Source organism: Aythya ferina (assembly GCF_964211825.1).
Source record: "Aythya ferina genome assembly, chromosome: 9".
In the NCBI taxonomy this organism is placed as follows: Eukaryota; Metazoa; Chordata; class Aves; order Anseriformes; family Anatidae; genus Aythya; species Aythya ferina.
This window is the reverse complement of record NC_140305.1, coordinates 27,535,177-27,556,476: the sequence shown is the minus strand read 5'-3', so window position 1 is coordinate 27,556,476 and position 21,300 is coordinate 27,535,177. Positions and strand designations below refer to the sequence as shown.

The 21,300-nt window shown below is 43.7% G+C and overlaps 1 protein-coding gene across 1 annotated transcript; it reads left to right on the top strand.

The window, feature by feature from the left end:
- Positions 1–1,724: 1,724 nt before the first annotated feature.
- RAP2B (RAP2B, member of RAS oncogene family) lies at positions 1,725–6,424 on the top strand. The gene has a single exon (XM_084529368.1). The coding sequence runs from the start codon at positions 1,907–1,909 to the stop codon at positions 2,456–2,458; it is 552 nt and encodes a 183-aa protein (XP_084385494.1). The 5' UTR covers positions 1,725–1,906; the 3' UTR covers positions 2,459–6,424.
- The last annotated feature ends 14,876 nt before the right edge of the window (positions 6,425–21,300 follow it).

The following is a 21,300-nucleotide window of genomic DNA, read 5'->3' as shown; positions in this document are numbered from 1 at the left end:
AACAATGGCTGGTTGATGACTGGTTTTGGCTGGCTTAGCTGAAGGTGGGAGCACGCTGTCAGGATTAGATGTGCTAGCCCCACCTCTGGAGTACCTCTGGAAGGGGGAGTCATACAGACAGCGAAATGAGAAACAGGAGAGGTGGGGATTAAAAGCCTAATTCTGGGCTCAGTTAGTTTGTTTCCAAAACCAACATCTCTGCATGTCCATGCAGGAGGTGAGCAGTGGTCGAGGCTCATTCGGGAACATGCAGTTAGAGGTGCTCACAGAGGTGTATTTCACTTTTTCAAAGAACAACAGTGCTCCTCTGGAATAAAGATGGCCTTAGGTTTGTCACAAGTTAAGGGTAATGTGGTAGGTAGAGTCTAGAACAGAAAGGCAGCCGAAACCCAGTCCTCGGGATTCAATATCATGTAAAACATTCACTGGTTGATCTGTAGAGCTCTGTGCAGCGACCTAGCTGAGGGTCAGCCTGCAGGTGACACTTTGCAGACGGGCAAGAAGACTGCACCCGGGAGGAACCAGGCGGAGCAGGCCTGGCACACCGGCAGCCTACCTGGGGACTCAGCAGAGACAGGCACAGGGCATGACCTACACCTACAAAACAAACACGGAGCGTACCAGGCTTCAGCTACATGATGCGTTTAAGGAAGTTGTGGCCCGCCACTTCTCTTCCACCCTCAGTGACTGCGACACCCTTTATCTGCAGTCACAGCAAGCCGTGGGCGCGGGCATCCTCAGCACAAACGGCTGGAACTGTTACCAGCCCCACAGCGGGGCTGGCAGAACACAGCTTTTGTCCTCACGGGGAGATATTTCATTGCAAAGACCTGCACAAACAGCACAGGGGTGTCATTGAAGCTCCTGCAGGGATGGGATTGCCAGAGTCACAGCTCTCCCCTGAGGATCACTGGAGATGCAGTGCAGCCAGACCCAGCAGAGCGAATCCCCATAGTGAATTCTGGCAAAAATAATTTAATTGGAATGTAGCTGTGTGAGAGCTGTCTGCTAGTAAGAGAATGCTGCTTGCAGTTTATTTCAAATATTTCTGTCTTTGTCTACCAAGGCCTGTTGCACCAACTATTGTGTTTAAACTAGATTTGTAAACACAAAGGTGTGATAAAAAGGCCTTGCACGCCACAATTATCTGAATAAAGAGTGAGAACAGTGAAGAACTGGCTACGGTGTAAAAGCAAGGACCAGAGGGTGCCAAAAATAACTAACGATATTTTATTGAAAGGAATGTCGGATTGATGTGAGGGTGACTTCTACGAACAGCGGCAAGCAGCCAGCCCCCGGGACTCAACCCCAGGAGGCGGAATGGCTGTGAGCAGGCCACGGGCCGCCGAAACAGCGACACGGGGCAGCTCTGGAGCCTCCCGAGCCGGGGGAGCTGGGGCAGCACCACCGGGGGGAGCGGCCCCGGGAGGGCCTCGCCTGTGCCCGGCCCAGCCCCGAGGGCACGGCGACCCCTGCGGAGGGCCGATAGGGGCGGCAGGGGCGCTGCCGGGGCCGTGCCCGGCGATAAGGGGCGGCCAGGCCGAGCAGCCCCGGCCCCTTCCCCGCCGCCACCGGGGGGAGGCGGAGCGGGGCCGTGTGGGCGGGCCGCGGGGCGCCATGGGCGGCGGGGCCCGCTCGGCGCTTCCCGCTCCTCCTCCTCCTCCTCCTCCTTCGCCGCCGCCCGGCCCCGGGGCGCGGCGCTGCCGGGCTCGGGGCTGGCCCGCAGCGGGCCCGTGAGGCGCGGCCGGCCCCTGCCCGCCCCGGCGGGCCCCGCGGAGCGCCCCTCCCTGCCCGCCTTCCTCCTCCTCCTCCTCCTCCTCCTCCTCCGGCGAGGGCGGGCGGAGGGAGGGAGGGAGGGAAGCGGCAGCCCCGAGCGGGAGGCGAGGGAGGCGGCGCGCCGGGAGCCATGCGGGAGTACAAGGTGGTGGTGCTGGGCTCGGGCGGCGTGGGCAAGTCCGCCCTCACCGTCCAGTTCGTGACCGGCTCGTTCATCGAGAAGTACGACCCCACCATCGAGGACTTCTACCGCAAGGAGATCGAGGTGGACTCCTCGCCGTCGGTGCTGGAGATCCTGGACACGGCGGGCACCGAGCAGTTCGCCTCCATGCGGGACCTCTACATCAAGAACGGGCAGGGCTTCATCCTGGTCTACAGCCTGGTCAACCAGCAGAGCTTCCAGGACATCAAGCCCATGCGGGACCAGATCATCCGCGTCAAGAGGTACGAGCGGGTGCCCATGATCCTGGTGGGCAACAAGGTGGACCTGGAGGGCGAGCGGGAGGTCTCCTTCGGGGAAGGCAAGGCGCTGGCCGAGGAGTGGAGCTGCCCCTTCATGGAGACCTCGGCCAAAAACAAAGCCTCGGTGGACGAGCTCTTCGCCGAGATCGTCAGGCAGATGAACTACGCCTCGCAGCCCAACGGGGACGAGCAGTGCTGCGCCGCCTGCGCCATCCTCTGAGAGCGGCCGGCGGCCGGGGCTGCGGGAACAAAGGTCCGCGGCGGCCGGCACCGAGCACCGGGACCGAGCACCGGGCACCGGCACCGAGACCGAGCACCGGGCACCGGGCATCGCCGCCGGCACCGCCATGGGCACCGGCACCGGCACGGCCGGGGGGCGGGCGCGGCGCCCCGGGCATCCGCGGGGGGGAAGGAAAAAAAAAAAAAAAAAAGGAAAAAAAAAAAAAAAACACTTAAAAAAAAAAATCGCGTTGGAAACGTGGCTTTTCGCAGCATGTACGTTCATCCAGTCTCCACCGTCGCGTGTTCCCTGTGGTGTCTGCCGCAGCCGGCCGTGGGCAGCGGGACCGGGAGGAGGCCGGGCCCGGCCCGGCGCCGCGGATCTATGCAAAGCGGGCACCGCACGGCCCCCGGGACTGCCGGCGTGCGGGGCCGGGAGGCGTCTGCTGATCACTTGTGAAATAATTTTCTATTTTGTTTACCTGCTGTATCAGATGGGAGTTTGCAGAGAGTGGTAGCGTGTTGTTTTTTTTTTGTTTTCTTTTTTTTTTTTTTAATCAGCTGTGAAAATGTTACAAATCTGCACAATTTTTTAGGCGTGCGTGTGTGTGTGATTTCGTTTTTGTTTTGCCCTTTGGCGGGTGGGAGCGGCGGTGTTTTGGTTTCTAGGGTTTTTTTCTTTTTGGGTTGGCAATAACTGATTTTGATGACTAGCTCTCTAAAAAGTGCAAAGACTTCCTAAATGCGATACAGGGCCAACAGCAGCCCTGTGTCTGTAGAGTGCCTTCAAAACTCAGCTGTTCCAGCCGGTGCCAACCTGTGAAAGCTCCACAGAATCCCATTATCTACTACTCCAAAAACTACTTAACAGTTTCCTTTCAGTAATCATACTGAACAAGCCAGGACAAAAGGGCCTATTGTTAGTGGAATTTATTTCTTATTTCCATCTGAGCCTTTTAACTGTAATTTCCATGTCTTGCAAGTTCGGGCTTCATTTACTTCAAATTTGCAAGAATTTAGCCTTTTGGGATTTTGGGGGTGGGCTTTTTTGTTCTTTCTGGTTTTATTTTATTATATTTTTATTTTTTTTTGCGTGGGATGTACCTCCAGCCAGCAAAGAAAGAAACCTTAACGTTGTGATGTACCAAGAAAATTCTAACAACTGTCATTTTGTTTCCAGACATGCGTTTAAGAGATGTCTATCCATTTTCAGAATTTTAATACAAATGCTGTTTTTTAGAAAACAACTTTGTGCGCTTTTATGTATTACACAAAACACTTTCACATAGGCCGTTAATCCTGATTTATATTGTAATAGATGTAAAAGTGGCATGGGGGGGCTTGGTTTAGCTAAGGACAGCGTTTAAAAAAAAATAGACAAAAAACAAGCCCCAAGATTACTAAATATTGGGTAAAATAACAATTGGTAATATGGCTTTTCATTTGTGTTTAGGTCCTGGGGCTGTGTGATGCCAGCATGCGCGTGGAACGCTGTGGGCAGTAGGCAGCTTTAGGAGGGTTGCGTGGCCTCAGTGGGAAAACGTCTCGTAAGATTGGGACCTTATCCTTTACTAGGAACAGGTTTACTAGGAAGAGCAAAATTCTAAAGGTCAATTATTTAAAAAAATAACTTTTAATCTTGCTATGTTTTAGCTCTTTGAAATTACACATCAAGACTATTACTACTTCCCTCCTATGAGGAAGGATTGGGGTGGGAGGACACCTGTACCTTCTGTGATTTGGAAGATGTAGGGAGTTTGTTTACATCCATTACCTTCCTCTCTTTGCCCCTTCTTTAAAGATTAGTATACAAAAAAGCACAGTTCTTCTTCTGCATCCCAAGAAGACTTGAAGTTATCTATACGACATGGAAACAGAAATTGAGCAATGGTGTGTAAAGGTTTTTTAATTAGGCCAACTGAAAACAAACCGCCTTGATGTCTGCCATAAATCTGATCATTTCCTCTTGTAACTAGGAAAGTTTTCTGCTTCAACACTGGAAGGAGTGGTTTTAGTTTTAGCTTAATTCTACACAGTGAAACCTCAGTGATTGAAATTAAAATGATAATATTGTGTTCCAGTTGGGGATTGGATATTGATTTTAGCAATATGCAGTATCTCCTGAAAATTTGGATAAGAATATGTTCTCAATATTAGGGGCTTCTTTTAACAAAAATACTGTATTGAAAATGATGAAAGCTTGATTGCAGGCATATCTTGCACTGAAGTTTTAAAAATACAATTTGCCATAAATTTACGTCTCAGCTATTGTGATAGTCCAATTTTGCCTTAAATTCAGTGGGATTATATATATTTCTAGCACCTAACAAGCCTTGCTCCAGATCAGTGTATTGAAAGCAACACAGCTAGGTAAAAGCAGATACTCATTGTGTTCTCCACAACAGGTAGTGGAGTATTGATGTTTTGTAGTGCCTCCTGTTCTCCTATTGCCTGTGTTGTGATTGAGGAATGATGCAGAAATGGGTGTAAGTAGCACACAGTGGGGCGTGAAGTCCAGTTTTCCTTAGCCTAACAGAGCAGCTGAAGGCAACTTGCTAAATTCTGGATCATGATTTTTTTTTTTTTTGTAGATATACTCTAGTTCTTGCCAAAAAAAGTGTTTGTCAAATAGTGAAGGATTTAAAAAAAAAAAAAAATCAAAAAAAAAAAAAAAAAGGCATGGGTCTAATCAGAGTTTTGAATGTATTTAGATGTTCAATGTTCTCTATGACTTGGTGAGGACCGTGCAAATAGTAGAGCTCAGTAGTCTGATCTTCCAAATACCTTGAAGTGTTTTGGTGCTTGTTAAACATAGGCCTTGTCTATAAAGTAGGAAAAAAAAAAAGAAAAAAACATACTGCTTTAACTTGACTGAATAATAAAAGCTATATTTGCTTCTACACTAGAGGAAAATATTGTATCAATATAAAGGTACTTTTTTATTTCTTTTCCCTGTGGGAATATGTTATACCAGTGTCAATATAAAGGTGGTATATAGCTCTTTTCACAGTGAGAATTGCAAAAAATTAGTTGGTTTGGAAGAAAAATTACATGCCCAACCAAAATACTTCTTGACAGTCCAGAAATCATGTAAACAAGGCCTTAGTTTAAGGCTGGTCCTATGGCCACATATTTTGCTGTACATTATGATTGTATCTTTAAAAATCCAAGCTTGTTCTATCGCAAGAAAGCATGCCTTTGAAATGCCAGTCTCTGTGATTGTAACTGTGCAGTATTTTAAACCTCATTTTCAATACAGTTGTGGTTCTTCTCAACGCAGTGCTCAGGCTTTATTGATGCTTACAGTTCTGCAGACCACGTTACGTTCTGTGGCTGTGGGGTTCCTTGGTGGTTCTGCTTCTCTCAAAAGAATGTTTGGCAAGTTTTTTGCAAAGGGCATTTTGAATAAAGGGCAGCTGGCTCTTTATGACTTCTTCATCTGGATGCTCCTTGCATGCAGGTGTTGTTATGTATCAGTTTTCTTTGAGGAGTGACAAAATGCAAGAAATTCCATTTTCTTTAAGAGTTTTATGTGAAAAGGAGTGGCATATGTGTTCTCTTGAATTCGCTGCCATTCAAATTAATGGACAGCTCCTGTGATGGTAAATGGAAAGCGTTTGGAGCTGTACTGCTTGCTATTAGAAGCTGTCTTTCCAGATTTGTATAGCAGGCAACCCAAAAAAACATCTTGACAGACCTTCACTGTACCCTTGGGAATTTGTATTCTTAGTGCCCATTCATGCTCTGAAGAGATTTGAGACTTGCTATAGAAGCAAGTTTATGTACATGAGCTCTGTTCAAAGGTGGAATAGTTTCAAATAATGATCTTTATAGCTATCTTTATAGCTTATAGCCTCCTCCTACAGTGTTTATAGCTTTATACAAAATGTGTATGTCAAAAAGATTCTCGTTCTTGTCATGTTGTTATAACATCATGATATAAAATCTCATTTTTGTAGGAATTCAACATTTGCCTGACTTGTAATTTTATTTATTTATTTTTTTTAATTTGGGGGTGACAGTGTTTGGCAAACATATGAGTAGCAGCTGAGAGAATGATTGAAAAGTAGGTTTTAGTTCAAATGATTAAAGAAACTCGAGTTATAGTGATGATATTTGAAGTGTTTTGCTGGGAAAGAGTCTTGTGTGTATGTTGGTTTGTTTTTAATTTAAGTAGACTAAGGATTTGTTAGTCTGTAATCAAGAAGCTCACTGTATTTCCCAATGAAGAGTGTGTGTGTGCATGTATTTCTTTTGACTTTGTTCAAGTTGGAGTCAAAATTATTGCCCTTGCCATAGGTGGTCTCACCCTTTGTGATCTCAATTCTGCATGCAGTTACCATCACGATGAAGAAAACACCCAATGAAACCTGAACTAGTCAAGTGATAAAGGCGTCAAGCAGAGATTTCTGCACAGAAAGCTTAAGAACAGCCATTTAAATCTCTCTATAGCAATCTTAAAATGTCTGCACAGGTATGACTGCTCTAATGCACAACAGTGCTGATTTAAAACTGTTGATGCTAGTGCAGTGCTGCACCAGATGACATTATGCATAAAGCAAATACTGTAGGTAAATACTTAATCTGCAAAATCTAACAATATGTCTTAGTTCCTATCTAAACCACTATAAAGTTAGAAGCAAGTTAACCAGAACTTGTAAGCTGTTCGAATAAGTTGCAAAAGATTGGAAGCAGCTGTTGTGTGATGACTTTATTTTGGCAGTCTCTGGGTCTTTTGGAGGTTTGGGCAAAGAGGAGACTAAGTGATCGAGAATCCTTGGCTTTGTTTGGGATACAGAGAGATTTTTAGGAAAATGGTGTATGACATGTAATGTAAGCTTTAATGACTTAAGAAACATTTACTAAACTCTTTGCTTTTAAGATAACATTATAAAAAGTGCATAGTAAACAGACCAAATGTCCAGGTAGCAGGTTACAGATGCTCCTCTGCGTGACTACAAGTGTGCAAGAAGTTCCACAGCAACTGGTCTGATCAGAGTGACATTGTGATTTTTTTTTTTTTTTTCCTTTTGATAAAGGCTTGTTACTCTGTTGTATTATGACTCTAGGATGAAAAGGGATGCTTGAGAGTATTCTTGTGAATGGCTGTAAATCAGCTTCTGGGTGGAAAAACTAATCTTTAATGGAAGTGTTTTTCTTTGACTTGGGTAGCGAAAAAGGTACAGGCCAGCCTGTGCATTGGTATTCCCTTGGTAAATTTCTCACAGGTCTATTAACCTAATGCTTTGTTTCTGCAGTGTTACTGTTAAACCAACGTAAATAACTAGTATGAATGCTTACAAGTTGGTGTTAAGCTGTTGAGGATAGCATTCCAGGTAAGGCAGTAAGCTCTGCGCTGCACCTGCGTTTGACCTACTGTGAGTAGGCCGTGTAAGCAGGTGTGGGCCCCGATGTGGGTGGTTGGAAGGAAGTCTCATTTTAGCTGTTAGAAGTTGTGCACCTGACGGTATTCCTGAGAAGGGTGGCTGTCGGTTACCCCGTGACACCTGTGCCTGGAGGTTGAGGGCAGGTCCCAGGCCGAGCTGTGTTTCCTGCTGCGATGGCTCGGGAGGCGCCGTGCCCAGGTCTCCCCCAGAGATGCCCACACCAGCAGGGCTCCTGCAGCCCTCATGCTGACAGTCCCAAGGAAAGGAGGCATTACATTGTCCTGATGAGAGGAATTGTTTAAATTCCTTGCCATTGTGCTGTCTCCAGGTAGTCTGCAGCACCTGTGACAATTAGAAATGAAAGGAGGGGCAAGGCCTCTCAGAGCTGTGGCAGGGGCTGTGCCCCCAGCCCTGCTCTGGTTTCCAGCTTCAGCACCTTTCTGGCATGCCTTTTTGGCTTCCTACACCTCCATTTTTCAACTGTGTGTCACGTCAAAGTGTTGATTCCAGTGAAGATTCTTGGACTTTTCATGAAATTCTGGCTCTGGAGTTGCAGTACCAAATGAAGCAAAGGAAGAAGATCAAGAGGGAGCCTGAAGACACAAAGTCTGCAGAAATGATGCTGTTCCTTAAAAGTGCATGTGACCTTTTCCCTCTAAGACAGACTTGAATGTTGGAAGCAATTTTTTTTAAGAATGTCTAGCAGAAATCTTGGTTTAATTAAGCCCTATGCTTGAATCAGAAAAGATACTAAAAAGCACTTTGAGTTGGAGGTAGGATACTTGAATGATTTCAGAAAACTTTGTTATTTCTACTGGCCTTGGTTTAAGTATTCTAATATTAATTATTGTGATCATTATTGCTAAATAGAGCGTATGCTTAAATATGATGTAACATTTGTGTTAATGTAGCACTATAAAAATTGCCATGATGTAGGGACTGAGTTATTTTCTAAATTATTATTTTTTTTCAACCCAAAGGTTGAAAAAGGCGCTGAGAAACTGTTGGATTGTTTTCGTAAGCTGGTAGTATATGCCATGTGGTTTGTAAGATCTTGTGAACATCTATTGTGGATTTTTCTGGTGCTAAACGAATTCAAAAGTGCAAAGCAAGGTTGCGCAATCAATGTGTTATCTACCAGCGATGATTTTACACTAAGTTTTCATAACTCCCCGACACTGCTGCCTACACTACTAATCACCAAAATCTCTGTTAACCTGCCTGGAGCTTTACAGTGATGATAGTTGCAAAGTGACTCAACGTAGTTGGAAGCCATACGTATTTAAGGATGATATTCGTGGTAATTGTACTCCTTGAATGAACTACAGTAGTGCTACGTGCCTCAATTTAGTATTGGGAGTTTGCTGCCAAGTTTACTTGATGATTAACAAAGTTAAGATGAAAGCATGCTAATGAAGTACTTGAGTAATTAAGTTTCTAATGCTTGAGATCTTGATTTCCCATCTTTTTTGAATACTCTGCCACGTTCCAGATTGGCTGTCTATTTTCTGCTGTGTTTCTTGTTTCAAATATTATGTTTCCTTTAGTGTGGGTTTTGCTTTCTCTTTGGCTGTTGAATCTTTTGGTTTTTCCTTTAATTAAGGGAAAAAATAGAGAGGAGATTCACATTTGAATTACTCTACAGCACAAGCTGCCTGGATTCCAGAAATACATGCCATATGCTTCACGTATTTTTGCAATAAAACAAATATAAGGAGAACACTGTATATTTAAGGTATTTCCAAGGCTGGAACTCTCAGCTGAGAAACGGCTTGAAAATCTGATTTACCAAAGAACTAGGCCGGTCTGGTAGAGGGAACTAGAGTGTTCACAGGTACTTTGATACTTACTTACTTACAGTATTGCTCTACTTCAACCTCAGTAGTGATAGCAAAAGTTACAGGTTTCCAAGCATAAATATTTATGCATACATACAAAGGTGTATATGATATCTACAACTCAGGAAATGTCGATTTTTTTATTTTTTTTTTTTAATGTAAGCATAAAAAATCAGGAATTCAGTGTCCATGTGCATTGGGTATCAGACAGTAGCATAGAAACTTGGGTACCTGTTCATTCAGCCAATTATAAGCACCAAAAAGAGTCTTGTTCCTTTTCAAGCATTTTTGACCTGGCAGAAATTAATTTTCAGCATTGCTAAACCAGAAAATCACTGTGGTTGTTCAGCATGTACGATGTGTAGCCTTTTACCAGATGCAGGGATAGCAACCTGTCAAACGAGTCAGAATTCTTTGTGGTCAGCGCTGTCTGTGAATAAAACTCGTAGCTCGTGTCCCGCTTGTGTATTTCTCGTGATAAGTAAGTTGAAACCAAACCTGTCTAGACTGAAACGCTAAGAGTTCAAGGATGGATATTCTTGGATTCTTTACAGACTTTATGATTAATTGGAATTGCTCAACGTGCATCTGGTCGTAGCTTGTTTCAGGTCTTTGTAAGATGCTGACTTCCTATATCAGTCACTCGGGGTTTTTCAGCACTTAGCTAACAGAAATTAATTGACGGGTAACTGGAGTTCATTTGGCAAGCACATTAGTGCATGCTGATGTGAAGACATAAACTGTATTATTCCAGGATGTAAACAAACGCCCAACAAGTGCGTTAGGTGTCCTAATTGCCTACGGTAGAATTTTCAGTATGACTTTAGTTGTGAAGTTATATTTGTGTTGATCTAGTGCTATGGATCTGAACTGGACTGACTTATTCTCTGATTCTACAAGTGTATATATGCTCAATTTACTGTTCTTCTGTAACCCTTTTGAAACCAGAGGCTTATTTGAGCAACTGAGAGCAGAATTTAACTCCAGTTGGTATTTTAATTATTTCCTGTGTACCTAATATTGTGACCTTTTGACCTTAAAAGCAGCAATTGCATTTAAAAGAAAATTCTAACTAATTCTGCAGGGTTTTTGAAGTCCAGTTTATTCTAAATTGTGTGGTTGGTTTAAGAAAGATATTGTAAAACATTGACATGTATTTAAAAAAAAAAAAAAATACTGTTCTCTAAGCAGTAACCCCTTTAAAAAGTTTTTTTTAATTGCTTACAAAGTCCATCGGTCACTAAATGGGCTTTGGGGCCCCACCCATGCTGGTGAGTATTTTCAACATGCAAAATTGAGCAGATGACAGAATGATCTCTGGGATGTGGAGGTGGCGCTTCGCCCCTGAGGAGCGTGCTCGCCTGTGAGGACAGCAGGGGCCCTTTGGCTGCCCCAGCCTGGGGCTGGCTCCTGGGGCTGGAGTGAGGAGGCAGCGGGAGGAGGCCAGGATGGTTGTGGGGGATGCGCCTCTGCTGCCTTCTGCCTGCCCCCAGCCTGCTAAGAGACTGCATTTCTGGTTTTGGCTTGCTGTTCCTGGATGTCTCCTTCAAAGACAGCTGCTTTACTGCCTCTCTTTACTCTTCAGAAGGCAGAAGGAAGTGAAAGCCTCCTGCGGGGTGCCGTGAGCTCATGGTGCTCAATGCTAGCGAGGCAACACTGGCAGATCTCAGGCTGCTCTGCGGTCTGGCAACTACCTGGTACATAAGGAAGAAGGCTTAATGAAATGCCTTTGCCTGTGCGTTTATTTATTTTTCCAAATGTCTAAAATGTAGGGTGTTTTTCTTTCTTTTCTCCTCTTAGTGGGTATTTCTGATCTTGAAGTCATGCTGGGTTAGTATAAATAGTTAATGCCATCTTGAAATGGCAATAGGTGGATATAAAATTTTTACTTTGTACAGTTCTTTCTTCCCCTTTCCATTGGGATTTATAGTATGTTGTATTCTAGTATCAGTAAGGTTTGTTCATCCTCCTTATTCACACCCGTTAGGCAACCTTTTATCCTTGCAGCATTAACTAATGCGACCTAACATGCAGGAGAGCACGGGCCCTGCACACTGCCTGACCAGGAGGCTGGGACACTTACAGGGTAAGATCTCTCCTAGACCCTGGTGGTTCATTGCACAACCTCAAGACACCAGTTCTAAACGCTACCAACTACCAAATCCATCATCTTTTTAGTATGTGTTTAACAGCATTTTCTTGTGAAAATGAAGGAAGAACGCTTTACTGTATGCTGCCCAAAGGATGTTGAGACAGGCTCCACAGGCACAAAGGTTTGTTTCAGAGTCCATAGCTGATAGCCTATGTTAGCTATAGCAGTAAAAGTTTCTTTTGCTGAAAATGTAATTAAGAGGGGAAAAAAAAAAATTAAGTGTTTTAAGCAGCTACGGTGAGCACCTGCTGCTCACTGCCAGGCCGGGGCCGTGCGCTAAGCCCTGCAGCTGCTCTCTGCCCTATCCAAAGAGCAGTGTCAGAGGAAGACATTGCTTTTTTTTTTTTTTTTTTTCTCCTTTAATGGCTGATGCCAGGAGCTACATAAGTCCCTGAAGTATGTCAGAATTGGAGGGAGAACAAAGGTGCCCCAAACTTGCCTTTTCCTCCTACCCTTCTGCCTCTTCTGCATTCAGAAACAGATGAACTCTGTGAGTCTGGGGGTCACTGCAGAGGCACATTGTCTACATATATGAAAACACACATATTCTAAAATAAAAAGTGTTGCAGTTCTGTACTTCTGGAGGCAAGACTTCTGTGTTGCTTTGGCGTAAGTACTATATCATGCTGCAGGAACTGTGAAAAGAGAAGCATTAGTTCCTTCGGATTGCCCCACTCTTGACAAAAGCTGGAACTATTTTCCTGAAATCCAAAGGTTTGATGTAAAATATACCATTTGAGTGTGCTCAGGAATTAATCTATTTGCAACTGTTACTATTTTAGTTCACTCTAAATTGGGTCTATTGGGTCTATATCTTTTGAAAGACTGACCACATTTCTAAAGGACTTTTGTGATGGCTCCTCACACTGCTCAAGAAATTAACTGGAAGTTGATCCAGTAGCATGTTGAAAAACTTGTAACAGGTAAGAAGGTAAATACTCACTAGAGGCTACAACTTCTTTCAAGGGTAGGTGTTAATTTTTAAGTCCAATAATTATCCTTAAGGAAAAGGAAAAAAATGTTTAAAACACCCAAGAAAATTTCAATCTGAAAAATAGTGGTTGCAGGACTTGGGGAGGAGTATGGTAATTTATTTCAATTACCAATGCAAAATAGGCTATATGTATCTCTGTGCTTCACCGTCTTGTGAAAAAATTAACATAAAAAGTTGCATTCAAAATGTGGTGTTACCATATTTTGATTTGTGTGAGCTCTCCCTGGAACGCAGCGTGCCCGTCCCGTGTTCTGCTGCCCATGAAGCCATGGCAGTTAGCGGTGCTGCCCTTCCCTGACGATGGGTTTCTAGCAAAGCTGAAATAAACCCTGACTGACCATGTGGGTGGCTGGGGAAGAATGGCTGATTGCTGGCACGGTGTGGAAATACAGCAGGAGTTTTTCTTCTTAAGTGGTACAGGTAGGTAAACATTTCAGCAGTCTGTGTGTGTGCAGGGAGGACTCTCCATCACTTGAAGCCTTCAGGGCAGAGTGGCTTTCTCAGAGATGTACCAGGGCTGAAGCTGTGTCAGTGGTGCTGTGCTTGCTCCCCTGCTCCTGAAGGTAGTGGCAGGTGGTCGTGTCTGCACCCTTCAGAGCTGTGCAACTCAAAAACCTCAGCACGCCACAGTTGTGCCCTCAGCTTGCTCTCCTTCACCTCCCTTCCACACCCACCTACTTCTGCTTCCTCCCCAGTTTAAAGAAGAGTGGTTGAGCTTGTATCTGGGTGCTTAAGAAGGAAGTAAATGTTCTCGTGTCCACACCTGAGGAAGCTGTGGGCAGGAAGCGGGGTTGGTGCAGGATGGATGGCTGCGCTGCTGGGCCCCGCGGGTGCCCAAGGGAACATCTCTGCATGGCAGCACTGAGAGACGAGCTCGGGAGGGCTGCACAGAGGTTACAAACCCATCACTTAAGTTTCCAGTCATGTATTGTTCCAGCTGATGGTGATTTCACTGGGCATAGAGCAGGTGCCACATGACAAACACGGCTGTGATTTAAAAAAGTAATCTAGCCAATTAACTGAAGTTCAGTCAGTCTGGGCATGGCACGTTATGTGTGTTCTTCAAGCTCTGTGCAACAGCAATAGTACCTCCAGCCTCTAATTTTAAGTAATAAACTCTGATTAATGTTTGAAGTTGAAGCATTCTAAAAATAAAATAGCTCATTCTGCTGAAAAGCAGTCAGTACGCCATGGCCTTCTTTCTGTCTGGTGAAAGGTTGGTATTTATTGACCCTGGAACGTAATGCTAAAGAAAACGTTTACAATTATTGTTTACAGGCTACTGATTCTCACTACTTACTGCTCAGGCATCTTGAGTAGCTGCACATTGTGATTTTTATGTATTATTAATAATATTATTTATCTTAATGCACGTTTGTGCCATTTTTTGGTGTTGGTAACACATCCCCTGGTGAGCACAGCGAGGCTTTTAATGGTGACTGATGCGTGGTGTTTCCCAAGAGCTCCAGCCTTCCATAGGTTGTGTACTGGGATGGATGCTGAGCGGGAACAGTGCTATGGCTCCATATTTGTTTCTTTGTAGGAACAGATTTCCAGACAGGGATATCTTGTGTGTGTCAATAATTCTCTGCTAAAGCCTTAGAGGAGAGCACATCCAAGCTCCCAGACAGACCTAGCAAGTTTGTGATGTGGGGAGTACCTACAGAGCCAGAATCTCTCATTCCTCTAACCTGTGCACTTGGATCACACAGTGCTCAAAAAGACAAAGCCTGTGGATGGGAATGGGCATTGTGCATCCTGAGATGACTAAATGGTATCTGGAGACACCTCAGAAAGCAGGGTCAAGCTTTGGGCTCCTGGCCTGAGCCGCAGCCACGTGTCCTGGTGAAGCACCTGTGCCAGCTCGCGCAGGCTGTGCAGAGCAGGAGTGCACGTGGAGCAGCTGCTTTCCGAAGGTTTGCAGCTGCTTAATTCACGCTTGGAAACCAGGGCAATTTGCTTCGTAAAAGAAAATCATCGTGGTTATTATACCCTTTTTCTCAGCCATACTAATTTCCTAATATGTTTTAGGAGTTGGCATTTATGTTTCTTCATAACAGGATAAAACAAAAAATGGCTGGTGTTTCAGAGCCTGTTAGTGGAAAACTGAGAATAAGCATACACTTTTAAAAACTTCTTAAATTTAAACACTGTCTCGTATGAGTTGCATTTGAATTGACAAATTCTAGATTGGATTCCTAGCAGGCACTACACTGGGTGTGTGAACTCCTCCTGGTAACAAACCCCTTCCAAAAAAGCTTTGGCTGTGGGCAGATGATAGTCCTGGGCGCAGGGAAGATGTTCCAGAAGAATGTAGGTGATGCTTTCGCAGTTGAGAAGTGCTGGCCAGTGATTTATTCTGTATTGGTTAACAAGGGCTGTCTTGTTGCCAGTGCTCGTTTTTATTATCCACACTTTCCTTTTGGGAATATCCTAAATAGCTGGAGTCAGTTAACACTTCTGCTTAAAGGATGTTGCAGTCAGGATTCGTGATGTTTTCAGCATCATAAAAACCTGTGAGGGACTAACATTTTTATAAAGACGAGGCTTTGTACCATCGTTTATGAGGATGGTGAACATGCAGTAAAATGCCTTCTGCATAGCTTATACAATCAGCTGGTTACAAAGTACATTAATTTCATTCATTCTTACCATTTGTTGTTTGCCCTATTATTATGAGCGTAGCTGATATCTGAGATCAACTATTACATGCTTAATACTTCAGTAGTATTTTATTTTAAGGAAAAAAATCTAGCTTTATTTTCTTTAAGTAGGACTTCATAATAACAGCTGCCTACACGGGTGTTCATTGATAGGTGTATGTATGAAGTTGTTTTTCTGACTTGTTTGTTTGTTTGTGGGGGTTGTTATAGAAATGCCAATTCATTCCTTCCCTGTCTGCTCTCGACAGACGTGGCCTTCTAGCTCAGCTGGTGCAGCCTGGCCTGTCCGCAGTGCTCACGGGGGTAACGCAGTGCCCTGCCTCGGGGCAAGTCAGGGCATCGAGTATGGGAAGGGTAGGCAGGGGAAGGTTAGAAATGGAAATGGACGTTACATCAAAAACAGTGTGGTATGAAATCTCAATTATTATTTTTTTCTTTACACTTAGTTTTCACATAACGGAGAGGAGAATATTTTGTGCTCGGGAATTTTCTGGAATTTCACTGTGAAATTTCAGATACAGTACTTTTGTATTTCATTCCATCTAAGCAGAAAGAGTGTGTGTATTGCTCCACTGGTGTGTCAACAAATTAGTAAATATATATATCTATATATATTAATCTGAAATCATTACTTACTACATTGAATATGCTTGTTTCAAAGTGTTTGCTTTCCATGTCTGATCAAAATCCAGATGTTCCCCGCAGAGCAGCATTACCTGCCAGATTGTCCTCCTCTGTGTCCTGCTGGATCTTGGGGCTGCAGCATCTGCCTGCTGTGGGGCTGCCCTGCTCGTTCTGCTGGTGACAGGAAAATTGACCTCGTTCAGGGGAAATTTTGTTTTCTGAACTGAAACAAGCTTTTTCAATAGGAAAATGATGCATGGAGTCTCTCTCCATCTGCTCGTAAAACCATTTTTCAAGGTTTTTGGGTAGATCATGAAAACTTTCTGTGCAGTATTTGGATGCTGACTTGGAGTGCTACAAACAAGATGCTCATCCCTAGATCGTAATTTGGTTTTGGATGGAACTGGAGTTCATCAGTTGATTGACTGATGGGGAACCAGTGGAGGGACTCCCCACATAGATGATTCAAACCTTGAAGGAAGTTCCTATTTATGGTATATTCTTGTGTTTACTTTAATCATATGTATTTGACCATAATTTACTTTTGTCAAACATACTTGTTCTGGGAGTAACGCCAGGACAAAAATTAAAGGAAATTAAGAAACCAGCATAAACCAGCCCTTTCTGCTCCACTCCAACTGTTCTCTTTATTTTTAGGGTATTTGTCTAATTAAAGAAATTGGCAGAATCTTAGCCCCATATATTTCATGAAGTTAAAGAAAGCACAAGCTTCAGTACAGGAATGTCACTGTGTCTCCAGGCCATGTTTCACTGGCTTCAGATCTCTAAATATCCTTTTCTGTCCCATGTTTCCTTTTCTTAATGGTGATAATAATCTCACAGAAGCATCATTTTTAAGTCTTTTAAAAGTTTCCACATCAAATCTCATAGTATGAATCCTTGTATGCCTTTTACTTACTACTCTGAGTTCCTGCCAGCTGTACCTTTCTCACACTTCCACACCAATGTCTGCTCGCCCAGGTGGTGCTGGGCTTTGCGCCGTGAGGCTCCACGCTCTGACAGCCTCCTTCAGGGGCCGTTTTCTCTCCACACGGCGTTTGCAGTTTCTGGAAATGATGGTTCCTTTCACACGTGGCTGGGCAGGCAATTTATGTGCTGATCACCATAGAAACCTGCAGATACATCACTTGGTCAAACCGTTTCCATATTGTATCAGCCAGGCGGCATCAGAAAATGCAAATAAGGGATGAGAGAAGGTTGGTGAAAACGGAGTCTCTGTTCTTCATGGCACCAGTGCCGATAGCACTCCAAGCCACCCATGTCCCTTTTTGGCCTCAGCCCCGGCCTCTCCCCTCAGTGCTCTCTCCCCAGGTCGTGCTGTGATCTCCGTGCTGTTGCTGCTCTGTCCAGCCCGGCTTGTAAGCACTGTCCTATTCCTCTGCTGGCTGCTTAGGGCTGCAGATGATTTCATTACTGGGCAGGAGGGATTTTTTCCTGCCACCCTGCATTATTTACAGTTAGAGAGATGAAGGATTCTAGGGAATATTGAAAAAGGGTTTGCTTTCCTTAAAAAATGAAAAAGCAAGGGAAAGGCTGACTTATCCTTGCATAGTGTAGATAAATAGTCAAAATATTAGTGATTACAGCTAGCTGATAAATTAATAGAGGGAATTTTTTAACTGTAGTTCACCCTGGATGCTCTGTGCTTGGGCAGGGGGAAGCTGGCAGGAATAACGTGCTGCTTCTGGAGGAGAACAACAGGAAAGTGCAGGAGGGAGGGAAAGAGGTTTGGTCTACAGCACAGAGATGACAAAAAGGAGACAGTCCTCATTACTGAGGAGTCTGTCTGGCAGTTCTCATCACCAAAATAAAATAAAATGAAGAAATCCTTGTCTCCTTGCAGAGCAGAGGAAATTACAGAGGTGTTGGGAGGGTGGCAGAGCTCAGGCACTGCTTTTACACAGCTCAGGCCTCCTCTCCCTGGATGGGGTAAGTGCAGTTTGGGTCCCTGAAGGCTCTGGTTACCTCTGAACACCCTGGTGTTCACGGCAGCCACGCAAAGGGGCTGAAGCCGCTGACCTCTCCCAGGGGAGGCAGCACGCCGCTCACGTCCGACTGATCCTCAGCCTCTTCCTTGGGGCGCCTGTTGGTTGTGATCCAGGGGCTGCATTTTGAGGATTTCCCCCTAATTAGAAAGGTGATAAACTGCTTAGAGCTAACTGTAATAGAGTGAAAAAAAGGGTGTAGGAAGGAAATGAATTCACCAGAGAACGGTGATTGCTTGTGTAAATGTAAGTGTGGGGTGGGGGCCGTGTGCTAGGTGAGAGAGGATGTGTGCGGGTGAGGGCATCCAATTATGACATATTATGGGTGTTTCAGAGAGCTAAACAATCTACTTTTCTGTCAGTAATATTGTCACTGACACTTCGGCCAACTGTAAATGCTGTAATACCTTTTCATACAGCATTTCGAATGGTGGTGGTGAATTCAGCCCCTCTCATGGCTGGCACAGAGTGCTGGGGAGGGAGATCCCTGATTCACCTGCTGGGGTTCATGTTCCATTAAACACCAAAAACCTGCGCAGCTGACAGGCAGCGTGTGTGTGGCAATAGCTGGGATGTGCTTTGCAAATCTGGCTCTAAAGGACCAGGTTTTGCAGTAACCATCGAAGCTGTGGTACAAGGGAGGTTCTTCTTTTAACTTCTCTTTTGAATACAGCAGTGAAAAGGGACTGAAGCTGTTCCTCAACCTGAACTGAATATACCCAGTTTTTTTTGCATGGGGTTGGGAGGATGCTGGGTAAGTGATCAAAAGTGTGCTTCGTTTTGTATTTTCAAAACCAAGTTTCATCTAGGAAGTGCTAAAAATATTTTGCTTTAAGACATCATATTTTCAATTTCAAAACTGATCTAAATTTCAATCTGAAACTGCTACAACAAAAATCAAAATATTTCTCTAATTTTTTTGTCCAATGAACATTTTTTTTTTTTTTTTTTTTTTTTCTGAGCAAGCTTAGGTCGGAACTCCTTTTACTTCCATGTAGTTTGATTTTTATTTTTTTTTATTTTATTTCTTGGTTTAACTGTCAGTAGAGAAGCAGAAAGTTTCTTTCAACACAACGTTGTGATTATTTTAGGAAATCTGAGTCCTTTGCCATGAATTCAGTATTAGCAAAGGTTTTAATGGCTTTTGTGGTTTCCATAACGTGTTGTTTTTTCCTTCTTTTTCACTAAACGACAATCCAAAATTCTAGCTTGATGTCACCTGTCAGATGCCATCATTCAGAACTGGTTGTGTGAATATTTGGGTCTTATCTCCACAAGAAGATTTATTTCCACAAGAATAGTTTTCCTTTTTATGTATTTGATTTTTAGAAATATATCTCAATGGTGTCTGAATGTTTGACATTATAATCACTTTTTCCTCTGTCAAATTAAAATAAAAAATTAAAATCATGCTTATTGCATATTATCAAACTCATTCTTTTCCTGGTTTTGAGATGAACTGTTAAAATCCACTTACAATATTGTATTTTTTAATCAGCCATGACTTGACTTTGGAAGTAACTCAAGAACTGGTAGGATAAAACCAGCCTACTCTGGTGCCATTTCAGTCACATCGTGGTTTCCTCTGCATGAGGCAGCAATATGATTTATTATTTCTGCTGGTGACAGTCTTCCTTTGATAGAAAACAGGAAGGAGTTTGATTTTTTAGAAGACATACTGCATGGACGAATAAGGTTTGCATAATGTGAATGTTTATAGATTCTTTGTTCAGATTGCACCCATATAATATATACTATATTTCTGGTGACTTGGCAGTCATCTAGGAGCTCTGCATAATAAACCAGAAATTGCTGCTTCATATGCATAACTATATATATACACATTCTCTCTATTTAGAGCGCTATGCAGCAGAAATTTAATTCATATGCTCCTATTGCACAATGCTAGGTGATCCAGAATATGGTAACTAATCCATTAATAAAAAAAAAAAAAGGCATTTTTTGGTCTCACCAGGTTTTTCATTTGGATGTTTAGGAGAAGTGCTGTATTTCTAAAAGTTTTCTTTGCTGTTTGTTTCATCGTGTTTGTTTTTGGTTGCTGAACTTATTGTAGGCAGAACCACCTCAAACTGCAGGTTGTATGCTGAGCTGAGCTGAGCCATTTTGTACATAGGCAAATGTTGGCTTGCAGCTGGGCTCTGACTCTTAAGGCAGAGACTGGTTTCTGGTCTGTTGAAGCTGGCTTAATACTTCGCTCGTTAAATTTGCTCTGTAGAGCTGCACCTCTATCACGTTACTTGAAAAGTCTGCATACAGGAGAGATGAGGCAAAGACAGTTCCTGGGAATGCTACTCCCTGCCCACAAAGAGATGCATTACCACTTCAATTTGTTCCCAAACAAACACTCACATTAATTTGTTTCATGTCTTCCAAATCTCAAGTGATCAAAATATTACAAGGTAAATATGTTTGTCATCAAGAGCCTTCTCTTCCGTGTTTTTGTTTTTGTTTTTGTTTTTTTTTTTTTTAAGTCTAAACTAAAGTCTAGAATCAGATGGGCAAGGGCAGCTCTTCTAAATACAGTCCCTACAACTGAAATACCTGCTGTACCTTCTACATGCAATGACCACATGGGTGGTGCTGTGATGCCTTTCTGCTGGGGCAGGTGTAGCATAGACGGGGAGTTGGAGGATGTAACAAGGAGACCTGTGCTGCTTGCATCTGTGCAGATACAGCTATGACTGACACCTGCTGTGAGGCTCAAAAGACATGGGAAACTCTAGGATGTGGAATTGAAGCAGTGTATTTTTATTCCTTCTAATAAGAAAGAAGACGTGAGTAGACTTTGGTTGCGACAGAACTAAAAATAATTCCTGCAGTCCTGTGAGCTGTTCATCTGGCAATGGAAGACATCTGCCTTGGGTAGGGACAGAGAAATCATCTGCCGTCCTCGAGTTTCCTGTTGCTGGAAGGCCTTCTGCTTTCTAGCAGAGTAGTTTCCGTAGATGTTTCCCATGGTTTCATCTTCGTGGCTGTAGGAATACCTTCCCATTAAAATGGCATGTGAGGTGTAGCAGCATGCTCCTTGTGCTCTTCCTCTGTCGGGCTGCCAGTGCTGGTGCAGGGGAGGGAGGCTTGCTTCCATCAGCAGCCGACATTCAGTGATTCTGTGATTCCTCCTTAGTCCCAGGAGGACATCGTGGCATCAGTGGGACGCT